Genomic DNA, 13616 nt, shown 5'->3' with positions numbered 1-13616 from the left:
TTCACTTCAACCCCTAAATATATTGCGGGCATATTTGAAAACAATAGGCCTAGTCCTTCTTTGACCTTTCCTTGAGCCTAACCCTTCTCTTATGAAAATTTTCGTGAGAATCGGACAATAATTGCAATCTGTATATAATATCCCCAACCTGTGTGGTAAGGTGAAAAAAAATTTACAAAATATACACTTCAATATCAAATTGAAAAAATCGCATGCGATAAAAAATATTAAAAAATAAAAAAATGTCACAAAATACTACAAAATCTATATTAACATCATTATTGACATCTTTTTATGCGATTTTTTTTAGATTGTATACTTTTATGCCAAGAAGGCATTCTGAATTGACAAAATTTGTCAAAATCGGTCCAGCCATTCTTGAGATATAAACGTTCTAGCTAGCATCCCCTTCCTTTGTATGTACACATTGTATATATTTCGCTATATAACCGATATATTTACTATCGCCATCTACAAAACGGTCAGAATTGACCTCTTTGTTTATTTGTGATTTCGCCGGGATTACAAATATTCGCGATTTAATGGAAAATTTTATTTTTATTTAATACAAATATTATGGTCTATTTTACCCACTAAATATTATCCGATGACCACAAGAATTGGAAGCCTTCTGGTCAGCCCTCAGTTCTAGCCATATTCTGACTTTCGCGTCGATTAGTCTATAATTGCGACCTATAGAGCATCTGCAAAATCAGGAAAATTTTCAATTGTTGGTCCATTTCAACCTCTAAATATTATGCGATCATCTCCTTAACCCCGGCTCCATTTTAAATTTCGTGAGGATCGGGCCATAATTACGACCTGTAGAGTTATTACAAATTAACATGTACAGACGGACATACATAGCTAGATCGACTCAGCTCGGCGATATAGGAAGATCAATATATACTTTCCTATGTTGGAAAACAATATTTCGAGGTGTTACATAATTTTTGGCTCAATCAAACTTATAATACCCCCAACACATAGTGTTGTAGAGTATAATCATTCCTTTCAACCATGCCGAACTTAATGATTTTTTACTTGTTTTTATTTAAAAGTTCAGTCACTCAAAACCGAACTACAATTAAAAGATACTGTTGCGATCGATTACTGGAGTCACTTGGAATCACTACTATGACTTCCAATTTTCCCCTGTTTAGCCTCAAACTGAGAAGTTCCAAAAGCTCAGCACTCATATATAATTGAAAAGGCTGTAATTCTCTGTATTTTCGTACCCTTGATTTGCAGATTTTCATATATTACGTCTTTTCTTATATCTCTGCACCAGGAGTGACCCCAATCACAGTTCGTGCCCTTAAAGTACAAATTTCCAAAATCCAAAATCAGTGACGCTCAAAAGAAATTTAATTTAATTCAATGCCAGCTTCAAACATTCCTCGATGGGCCAGTCTTTCACCACTATAAGATAGAAGTAGAATTAATTGTTGAGGTAAATAGTTTGAAATTTGTTATTTAAAATTTTCAGTAAGTATCAAGTTGTCCTAGATATGAGTATACTGCACCATATTAGCTATGTTTTCGCCATATTTTCCAACGTAAGTTAATATTCCGAGATCATTATTGGTACCAGAGCCTCTGACAGCGAAATGTCTTTATAGATTGACGTGTTTGTATAGTTTCCAAATAATGGAATTATACAAACATATTGACATTTAAGAGAGTAAGGAAGCACAAATGTTTTGTACAAATATTTCAGAACGGTTGCATTCGGATATATTTACAAATGGTGTAATTTCATCAGCTATTAAAATTTAGCCCAACTTAACACCTTTTTTGTTTATTAACAAATACTAAAGAAAAAAAAAAACAAAGTAACTAATTTATTTTTGTTTTTTTTTTTTTTCAAATTTTAACATTGGGCATTGTTATATTTCTTTGTTATGGGCATGTTTTGTCATACATACAATCTTATATGGCTAAATTAATAAATAATAATCATAATGGTAATAATAATAGTAATAAATTATTTAATTAATGCGATCTCTATTTAGACTAATTATTTAAAAATTAAAAATCTTTAAATAACTGGTAATCACTTTGGTCTACTGCCTGGGCGGGTTTCCAATCACCTTCGGGATAATCATCAAAATTGCTTGTATCTCCGTCGAATTGCACCTCTGGTATGATTGGAGGCTGTTTTAAGAAAGAAGAATAAAGAATGCAATGTTAATAGAAACACCACTAATAGCAATTCATTATTTAACCAAAGTATTAAATTAGCACAGCAAATATAAATAAAAGAAAAAATTTGGCATAATTATTAAACAAAAGAAATAGATGCAAGAAAAATACTACAAATATCATACAATAAGTGCAAAAATTATAAACAAATAAAAAATAAATCAAACAATGATTGTATTTGGCAATGGTTGAAAACAATAAACTACAAGTAATATAAATATTCTTTTGTTTTAAAATAAGTTCTTGCCAGGAGGGGGATATAGTAGTATATTCTAGACTGTATCACAAAATTTGTTGAAAACTGATTTACAATCTCTATCAATGACTTCAAATTTAAACAAAATAACTTTTAATATAATAAATTCTTTAGAATCAACGGGATTTTTATACCCTCCACATTGGAAAGGAGGGTATATTAACTTTGTCATTCCGTTTGTAACATCCTTAAATATTCGTCTTAGACCCCATAAAGTATATATATATTCATAATCAGCATAATATTCTAAGTCGATTTAACGATGTCAGTCTGTCCGTCTGTCTGTTGAAATCACGATACAGCCCACATTATCTGACGTAGAGCGCCAAAATTTAGCAGAGCTATTTGCATTGTGTCTAGGATGGTTGGTATTGAAAATGAGATATATCGGTCCACGTTCTGGTATAGTCCCCATATAACGGTACCTCCCGATATTCGGTATTTTGATGATTTATGCCACATTTTTTCACGGATTTGTCTGGAAATTGGTATTTTTAGGTTATAACGGGTCCCTGAGCGTGTGGCAAAACATTGCATGTATAGGTCCGCGTTGTGGTATAGCCCCCATATAAAGGTACCTCCCAATATTCGGTATTTTGGTGATTTTGGACACATTTTTTCACGAATTTCTCTGAAAATTGGTAGTTGTAGATCATAATAGGTCCCAGTTCGTGTGGCGAAACATTGTATGTATAGGTCCGCGTTTTGATATAGCCCCCATATAATGGTACCTCCCGATATTCGGTAATTTGATGATTTTTGCCACATTTTTTCACGGATTTGTCTGAAAATTGGTATTTCTAGGTCATAATGGGTTCTAGCTCCTTTGGCGAAACATTGCATGTGTAGGTCCAAGATTTGGTATAGCCCCCATATAACGGCATCTCCCGATATTCGGCATTTTAATGGTTTTTGCCACATTTCTTCTAATGTTTCCTTTACCCGGCCGAACTTAATGTTTTTTTGCTTGTTTAATATTTCTTCTGTTTTCATTTGATGCCTAGTGTTTTTTCATACACAATATTCCACCCCATATATCTGCCATTATAGCATTAATTGAATCTCATTATTTGTCAAAGATCACATTTGGCTTTTTTTATAGTTTGCAGTGACGTCTCAGAATTAAATATGAGGCTAATATTTGAAAATGTTGTTGTAAATAGGGTTGGTTCGAGTATGAATCATTTTGGTGAATGTTGAATGGCAATTAATTGAAACTATATGTAGGTATTGTATGTTCTTATGTGTGCTTTTGAGTGAAATAAGCAGGTTCTGCTAGACAATTGAGACAGATGCAATTTGTTCGAATACAGATAACAATTAATAGAAAAAAATATATTGTAGACGCAAATTATTATTTGTTTTCTTTTTTCTAACAATAATATTCAATGCTAGAAAAATAATAACAAGTGAGTTATTTATACACATATATTGGTATGCAAAAATGTACACTTTTTTAAAAAGTGTCGGGTGAGGTGACAATTTGTGTAAAACATAATACTTGGAAATTGTTTCATATCGTTATGGGCGATTTATTACGGTAACGTATACATGGGATATCGAACAAATAAAATGCCCATAGAAAATATTTATGCAAATAATTAAATTTGCTTCAAAATCTTTTAAATATCGCATGAGCCGAATAACCCATTACAAGATAATGTAAAATCGGTAAGGAAAGGTCAAAAGTCGGGCGGACCGACTATATAATAACCTATACCACTAAGCTTTTTTAGTAGAGCTCCCGTAACAAAAAAGTTTGTGAAATAGATCATACCTACTATGAAACTTATTTAAACGCGTATCATGGCTTTAGAGTAGTCACAATTTGGGAACTATATCCAACTCTTATTTGATTTTCAACAAATTTGACGGAGACTTTTGTACCTATAGCACCAAATAACATTGCTGACTTCGATGAGAATTATATTAAAAAACTATTTACTGGAGCAGTAGACAGAGTTTCACCAAATGGAAAAATTCGGTTGAGTATGAAGAAATTTATCCAATTTGGGCTGATGTTACATATGTGGTTCAAATAACCGGAAAATGGGATAAAGATGTATATCGAAGGTATATAAAAATCTGAACCGATCTCAGTAATATTTGGCAGAGGTATTTGTATACGATATATGGTACCACCTATCATTGTTGTGGAAAACATATTGCGCATGTGAGGGACTTTAACACCAAATCGGACGAAACATATATGAGAACTATAGCTATATTTGAACCGATTTTCACCAAAATTTGAAGTACTTGCTTCTATATTGTATTCTCTCGGAAGTGCAAAATTTCAGTCAATTTGGACTGATATTAGCCATATGATCTGAACCGGTTTTTACCAAAAGTTGAAGTATTTGCTTCTGTGAACATTTTTATGTTCCACGTCCAAATTACAGGGTGAGATGAAAAAACTGCAACCAACTTCAGACTGCTCTCATTTCTAAGCCACTAGTCCGACAGCTGTTAAAATTATTCCAGTGACAGCTTATTATATTGTTTACAGGTATACAAAAGCATTTTGGTGAGAATTTTCCAGAAAAAAAGTTATTCGAGCGTGATAGTGGGATTTCGTTATATTTGGCTGGAAAACCACAAGTGGCCATCGTTAGAGCACTCCTTTGTGTCTCGTACCATCGCTCGTTAACGTGATACTAGAAGCGTTGCCCGAAGTCAAGGAAGTGGACGGAAGAAAACAGCAACATCAGCAGAAATGTTTCGAAAAGTAAAAAAGCGACTGGCCGAAAATGGCTCGTGTGGCTTGGGTTCTTGATTGTCATAATATATTCGATAAATATGGTTCGCGAGGACCAGTTTGTTCATTATTTGACTTTATTCTTGAACATCTTACCATAATTTGTTAGCCCTCATAACACGTTATTCAACGGAATGGGTCAATATATGTGCTTTAATATCTTAGAATAGTTTCTGCAATATCATCATAGGAATAGAAGATTTAAAATATTTGGCTACAATATATACCAAAGTGCAATAAAAGCATAATTGAGGATAATACACTGACGTTACTAGGAAGCTCCTGCCGGAATGATAATGACATAACTATACAAGACGTTAATGAAAGACTCAATCAAAAATTTTTGTAGTCATAACCAAACAAATAAGCAAGGGTGAGAGATAGCCTACAGAACTATAATTTCCGGTAAATTTTTGTAGATCTAAAACCCTTTGGACTGTAATGAAGAAACTCCTTATGATATTAGGATACATAAGATATCATTCTAAATGTCATGTTTGGTTCTTGAGAATTCATAAATAATGTAATAATTATGTAATTCTTGTCATTATACATTACTCCGTTCGAACTTGACCAGTGCTACAAAACAATGTCAAGTTCCATTAAAAAATGCATTTGATATTGCCGTGTGTATATTTTGCTTTGTATGTTTTGACTATATAAGTCTACGAAATCAGCATCAATGTAAAGGTCGGATGTGCTGCTTTTTGTATGGAAATTTTGGAATTATCATTTTCACCCCCTTAATACTTCGCGATCATCTTCTCCACCTATTGGCTCTAACCTTATGCGAAATTTCTTAACTGTCACATTTTCTTTATCCGTTTTCCAAAAAAAAAAAATAAAATAACTATAATATTTTAATGAATCACGTGGACGTCAATAGTGCAGATGCCTTCGATATTGTTGATGTTTGTTAAAATAATTACATGTAATAAAATAAAAATCATTTAGTGTAATAAAAATACACAAACGATTAAATGTAAACAAATCGAAAATACCAAAATTTGCTTTATTTTCGACACATGTAAACATTTGCATATACATGGATCGTGAAATTATAAATCTGAAATATTTACAATTAAGGAACATTGATATGGCCAAATGAACAATGTAATGGTCGACATGATTAATAACACAACGAATGGCAAGAAGTGCAGCAGAGCAAGAAGGAGGTGAATTGTGACAGCAATCTAATGAACATTGTAAATTTGAAGGGGCGAGAGGAAGGTAGTGTTTTGAAAAAAGGTCTATAGAAATATTGCCTTTTCAGATGGTTATTTTTGTATTTCAAACATTGTTTATGCTAATCATATTCTATTCAATATTGAATAATTTGATAATATATAAAAACTTTTTTATTTAATTTTGAATGTCTGAGTGTATCTGTAGTATTTCGCATCACTCAGCACAGTATGTTTAAAGGCTTTCCCTTGTTAATTGGCTCACGCCACTTCCCAAAAGGCAAATCGTTGTGGTTATGGTATAAAGAAGACGGGGTGGAAATATGTGGGATGATAGATTCACGTACCTATGTATGTGTATGAAAAATGAAAATAAAAAGTACATTAAGAAAACCACGTCTCGAACAAAAAATGGGAAATTTCTACAAACAAACCAATGTTTGCAAAATTACTCAATTTCACAGCTTCCATAATGGAAAACTCTAGAGCATTTTAGTAACAAATAAAGAGCTGCAAAAATAAAAGCGACAACTAGTATACAGGGTGAGATGAAAAAAACTGCAACCAACTTCAGACTGCTGTCATTCCAAATCCACTCGTCCGACAGCTGTTAAAATTATTCCAGTGACAGCTCATTATATTGTTTACAAGCGTACAAAAGCATTTTAGTGAGAATTTTCCAGAGAAAAATGTTATTCGTGATGGAATTCAAGCATGATAGTGTGATTTCTCTATATTTTGAGCTGAACATGTCGCAATATTCCATTCGCAAATAATGAAAAATGAGCTCGGGGTAAAGCCATTGAAAATCCAAAAAGTGCAAGAACTTACACCGCAACTGAAAGAAAATAAACTCAAAAGAACTAAAGAGTTCCTCGCTTAGCCGGAAGTGGTGAACTGCCGAATTCGGTTTTCTCTGATGTGAAAACATTCGTTGTCCAGCAGTTTGTAAATAAACAAAATGATAAATGCCGAATATTATCGCGAAAATATTCTGGAGGCTGAATTAAAGACTTGGGCACGCAAATATTTTGGCCGCAGACTTTGGACATTCCAACAGAATTCAGTAACATCGCACTCAGCACGCGCCACCCAAGAATGGTTACAAAATGAGGTTCCTCGCTTCATTTCCCGCTCACAATGGCCACCAAAATCTTCGGATACCAATCCGTTAGACTATTGTGTCTGGAGCATTTTAGAAAGCAAGGATGGCACTAAAAAATACCAAAGTGTCGATCACTGAGCCAAAATACCGCAAAGCAATATTCGGACGGCGTTTGAGGGTTTTATTGGCCGTTTGAAGGTCATAATTTATGCCAAAGATGACCAGTTCGAACAAATCTAAACTAATTCTAAAAGTTGATGCTGTTTCCGACATTTTTTGCTTTTATTCAATTAAATTAAAATATAAAAATTATGGCGTTTGACGTTGTTGCAGTTTTTTTTTTATCTCATCCTGTATATGTGTTTTAAGAAAATATATAAGTTACAATTTTCACAAAGAATTTTATTTTTTGTTGAAAACTGTGGTTAATCTCAAATAATGTAACCATCTAGGTCGGCCCAACGATATAGCCAGCGAGGGGTCAAGTGGGAATTGTCCATTTCCAAAATAGTAAATTTTTAGATATACTTAGCGAATTTAACTTACAAACCAATTTATTCTTTGCAATTGAGTGTGTGAGACGAATGAGACGATATGTACCTTGCCCTGTGGTGCGATTCCTAAATTCATTTTTCGAGTTACCGATAAAAATCGGTTAAATTAAAATTCATTTAATTTCGGTAACTAACGACATTTTTCATTGAATTACCGACCAAAATGAAGTAGTCGTTAAGTCCTACCGATAAAAACAGTGTTGTCAACGTTTATTTGGACTTATCATTCATAATTTTGGGTTCTAATTTTACGAATATTTGTCGGTAACTCAAAATGCGTTACAGAATCCCACTACTGATCTATAGTAATTATAATACAAAGCTTTCCATTTTAGTAATATCGTCATAAAATTATACATAAAGCCCTGCATATTACCAATCCGTCTCTAATTATGTTACTTTTGCCCAATTAGATCGAATTTAGGATCATACGATCAAGTTCCGATTATAATATACACTGCTAAGTTTGGCTAAATCGATTCAGACAATATCAACATTACTCCTTTTGGCTACCTTATCTAAAAAAAGTACTAACATGTATCATTGGCAAGCGGGCTTCTGAAGAAAATTTTTGACAATGTGTGCTATGAATTAGTGGGAACTGACACAATAGATGAAGTGCTTTGACCACTTATTTTTAGATTCAATTCAAATAATATAATGATAATGATGAAATAACATAATGTTTATAATTTAATAGTTTATAATTTAATGATTGCCCTTCTCCCTGCATGGAAATATTTTCCAAAATATTGCAAATGCTTAATCGAAGTTCTTAGATATCATATTTCTGTTTTTTGAGCTTTATTTCTTTTAAAAGAATTTTGTTAATTGTAGGGATGACAATAAGCAAATAAATCAAAATGTTTAACACATCGATGTGTTATTTTGGTGTCAAGACATTGTCCGTTCAGTATATGAGATTTAATTGACAAATTGTAGTTTTTTACAGATCTCAATAAAGATTTAGTCCATCATTTCCCTGTAATTTTTATTTTCCCTGTAATCGTATATTAAATTACTTATTTTAGTAAAACTTGCAGGTGTTTGTTTTGTAATTATTTCATGAAAAATAATCCACTTATTTTGCTTTTTGAATATGGAATATTTTTGAAAATGCTTACTTATCATTCAGATGTTCTGTATTCTATATATAAGAACTTATATTGTGTACAATTTAGAAAAGAACCACTTGAAACCTATTAATCATTTGCAATAATTCCAAAATAAATGCACGTGCGTGCGTCTTCTTTTTTTTTAGTAAACAATCGAATTGTTTTTAAAAGAAGAAATTTCATTTTCTATCAGTGGGTGTGTATTAGATTTTGGGTTAGCAAATGAAAAAAGCATTTCAAATTTAAATTAAAAAATAAGAGAATCAAATTGTTATTGTTGCTTTTGTTGAAGTGCTCTGAAACCATACCTTAAGCTTTTTGTTGTAGACGTCATCCCAATTCAATTCTTTAAACCATCGATGCCTTTTAACGTCATCGGCCCCATTCTGAAAAAAAAAAAGAAATAGAAAACATAGAAGAAACAATCGGTTATATATAAATCGATAAAATAAATAAATAGAAAACATTGAACGTAAATGGAAAAGAAAACATAATTTAGTAGCCGCAATCATCATCAATTATCTATTGGACATGTTTTTGTGTATTTTATGAATGTGTGAAAGAGCTAAAGTAGTAATACTAGCAACATTTTCTAGATGATATTTTAAGGCACTCATCTGATGGATTGCCAAAATTACAATTAAATAGGTGTGATTTGTCCGAAAGTTCTTCTTAATTCCATGAGAATTTTCAATTTTTCAGTTGATCAATTCGTAGCCAATATTTAGTTAAAATGGGTGTTACCTATAGAAGAACTGCATTTTCATTCCCATAATTATCAAACCACCCTTAAAATTTAAAGAGAACATAGATCACATTGAACCTCATTTAAAAACTCCTCTTGCTTAATATATCCTTTGGATAGAGTTTTGTCTGAAACTTATGGATCCATGTTTCACGTATTGTCACCTTCACGTGTGTTTCACGTGTGTCATAATTTAAATGTTTAAAGTTGTCGATTCAAAATATATGTTGATATATCTGTTTATAAACTGTTTGTATAAGCGTATATGAACTTAAGGAAATCCTAAAATAATATTAGACCTATTGAGCCCGTAATACAAATGGAACTGTGTTTGATCCTGTATAGATGTTTTGAATTATTGTCTCTAAAATTCTATGATACATCGGTGTAATATTGAATGTGTTATAACTTTTTCCTATCTCATCTCTTGTAAGCTGTTCATTCCGTTTATTTAAAAGTTGATATTTTTTCTTCTAATCTTTTTTTTAATATGCGGCTATATATCCGTTTTATGGTGAAACAAATGTATATATTTTTAATCAACGTTTTTTGGTTTGTTAAATGGATTCTTTCTGGTATTATAGAGCCGTTCATTGTAGAATAACAAAAAATGTGAAAAAATTAATAAAAACTAGGACATACATATATGTTCAAATCAAGATAAATATAAAAGTTATAAGCTAGACGAGACACTTAATTTTTAAGATTGAAGAAACTCATGCAAAAGTATATTAAGACGTGTACTCTGTAATTAAATATATTCGTCAATAATTTAAAGTATAATCCCAAATTTTATTTAATTAGACATTTAAATTCGCCCTGTTAAGCTTTTCACTCCTATTACATCTTCTGCAGAGTACTAGCCTTTTTGTCAAAATTATTTACATAATTTAAAAAAAAGCTCGATAAAAGTTCTATGGCAAAGTCTACTCACTTTGGGCCCCTTCAATCCAGAATCAACTGTCGTCGCAGTTTTATCTTTTTTCTAAGAGAAAATGTAACAACAAACATTATTTGTCTAATAGGCTAACAAAAACGCTGATGAACAAGTTTGAATGAATGAAATATTGTCTAAATTTAGTTTCGATGTAACAGTCAGACGTAATACTGCCATTCATTGGACAAAGGGCAATGGTCAATATATTTTCTTTGAAGAACACGGTGCGAAAAGTTTGGGGTCTGAACAGTTATTTTCGACGATGACAGCCCTTGAATTCATTAAAGTGCCAAAGAGGTTGTTGCGCTTTTATGCATTTCTTGATTGCAATTTATTTATTTGTTATTTTATATAATTTCTTAGATATCATGTCTGTGATCAAATCGAATGAAGGAATATTTACAGAATATTTTGTCTTAATGAACTAATTCCTTCAAACTCATTTTCGTTTTCTAGACGTAGCAAAAGTGTCACAAGATTAGAAAGTTTGGCAATCCTATAGGGTAGGACCCTCAAAAACAATAAAACAATTTTTTTTATTTGGTATTGGAAATGGGCTATATAGGTCCACGTTTAGGAATAGCCCCCATATAACTGTACCTCCCTATATTCGGTATTTTTATGACATTTTTCAGCGGAATTTTTTTAAATTTCGTATTTGCACTTCATAACGGGTACTACAGCCTGTGACAGAAAGTTGCTTATGCAGGTTCATATCTTCCTATATTATAATTGTACCTCCCTATATTTGGTATTTTGATGATTTTAGGGAATATTTGAAACGGAATTGTTTCCAATTTCGTAATGATAGCTCGTAATGGGTACTACAACCTGTGATGGAAAATTAGCTATGCAGGTCCACGTCTATTTACAGCCCCGAGCCGAATGTTGGATGACGCTTCGGATTTCTGTTGCGGATTTCGACTACTGACCGAAATTTGTATACCCTACATCACACTGTGGTCAGGGTATTATGTCTTTGTACATTTGTTTGTAACATAGGGAAGGAACCCATACCCTTTTGGACTCATAATTCCTTTTGATCATCTTCATAGAATCATACTCTGAGTCTATTTATGCATGTCCGTCCGTCTGTCCGTCCATCTGTTCATGTATTTTTGTAAACAAAGTACAGGTCGGTTGTATTGCCCCATCAAGATAATCCGTTAAAATTTAGATATATCTCTAATATATATTTTCGTCCAATTTGCCTCTTATTGTGTACCAAATGTGTAATATGAGTCCAAACAGAATGACAATTTGGCACGTACGACCAAATTTATCCCAGAAATAAGTATGCCAAATTTTATGAAAATCGGTTCAGATATAGCTATAGCTCTCATGTATATGTATAATTCCATTTATTATTTTGTCTTCCACAAGCGGTTAATATAAGCACAAATCAAATGGATTTCGGCACATACGAACAAATTAATCCTGGAAAAAAGGGTATAGAATTTGGTGAAAATCGGTTTAAGACACGGGTATAAGTCCCATAAATGTATGTTTCATCCGATTTTGTATTTATGTCCCTCACACTCGTAAAATGCACTCCACAACAACGATATTGGGTAACGACTATTAGATATAGCACACAATATATCTGCTTAATTTTATAGAGATCTGTTCAGATTTGTATATAGCTCCATTATATATCTTCATCCGGTCCAAAGAGGTAACGGCAATTTACTTGTAGTAGATATATGTAATGTGTCCTGCTACACTCTGATATACGAAATGTTCCTGTATTTGTTTAAGATAGTACACACATGCTGAATGTCGTATCTCTCTTGGAAGATATTGCATTACAGGCACCGGATGTATGCCTAAATAGTTCAAAGCGACATACATATACATTTATTAGTAATATAGCTTCTTATAAAGACAAGGTCGGGCATTTTGAATCTTTCGGTAATTTTGACAAAGATTTATGAAATATCGAACAGATAGCGAGAGTTTCCGGGTTCGTTCGAGTGTGAAAGGCTTTCTCGCAGCTGTAATTGATTATAGGGACGAAATGTCCGACTTAGAACATTCAAATTAATTTGGGGGTTTTCTGAACTAGTCTGGTGTTTTTAATCGGACATGGGCCTTATAGAAACAATTCTTACTTGTATGACAAATATAAGCTTTAAATGATTTTTATAAGCTCTTCACTTAGCTACATAGAGTAACAATTTTTATTTGTTTATGTTTACATGCATCCACTTGTATACTTCACAAATGTGTATGTGTCGTCGTTATTATTTTTAATATAAATTTGAAATACCATTTCGGCAAACTGAACATTTCAACAACACCTTGTTGGTATTCACTAGATGATTGTTATGATTGTAGAACAATATTTTTTGTTTTAATTGGCAAATAACAATCAAATAATTTAATCTAATTATTAGTGACGAGCTTTCAAATTAAAAAATAATAATAATGATACGAAATTGATATAATTGGCAGTACATAGAGGTTATATTTCATTAGAAATCTAAACACACTTTGCCTCAAATAAAATGTGGGGTTTTAGAATGAAGCATTAAACGTAATTCTCTGCCGTTTTTATTACGACTGTTTTGCTACTTGTGTGCTTAATATTTTGACCGAATACTGTCTTCAATTAATTTCAAATTTTATAAATCAGAGCAAAATGTTCACAAAGTGTTGTAAAATTTAATAATAAAAAAAAACTATTTATTTGTGTACATTAGATGTTGCACACGTTTTCCTGGCATGTAACAACCGATGAAATTGGGTGCTTCATGG

General features: G+C 32.2%; 1 protein-coding gene across 9 annotated transcripts in view; it reads right to left on the bottom strand.

The window, feature by feature from the left end:
• Nucleotides 1-1844: 1844 nt before the first annotated feature.
• LOC101890817 (cAMP-dependent protein kinase catalytic subunit 3) overlaps nucleotides 1845-13616 on the bottom strand; it is a 53710-nt gene continuing 41938 nt past the window's right edge. For 8 of the 9 annotated variants that reach the window (XM_011292207.3, XM_005178501.4, XM_020035081.2 and 5 more), the window contains 3 exons: nucleotides 10857-10907; nucleotides 9486-9563; nucleotides 1845-2157 (listed from right to left, as the gene is read on the bottom strand). In XM_011292207.3, coding sequence (XP_011290509.1) covers nucleotides 2032-2157; nucleotides 9486-9563; nucleotides 10857-10907 — 255 coding nt within the window. In that variant the 3' untranslated portion in view covers nucleotides 1845-2031. The remainder of the gene's footprint in view (nucleotides 2158-9485; nucleotides 9564-10856; nucleotides 10908-13616) is intronic. The other variant, XM_020035082.2, reaches the window with a different exon arrangement.

This window comes from Musca domestica, unplaced genomic scaffold (genome assembly GCF_030504385.1).
Source record: "Musca domestica strain aabys unplaced genomic scaffold, Musca_domestica.polishedcontigs.V.1.1 6, whole genome shotgun sequence".
Classification (NCBI taxonomy): domain Eukaryota; kingdom Metazoa; phylum Arthropoda; class Insecta; order Diptera; family Muscidae; genus Musca; species Musca domestica.
Note: the sequence above shows the minus strand (reverse complement) of the source record. Positions and strands in the feature narration are given on the sequence as shown.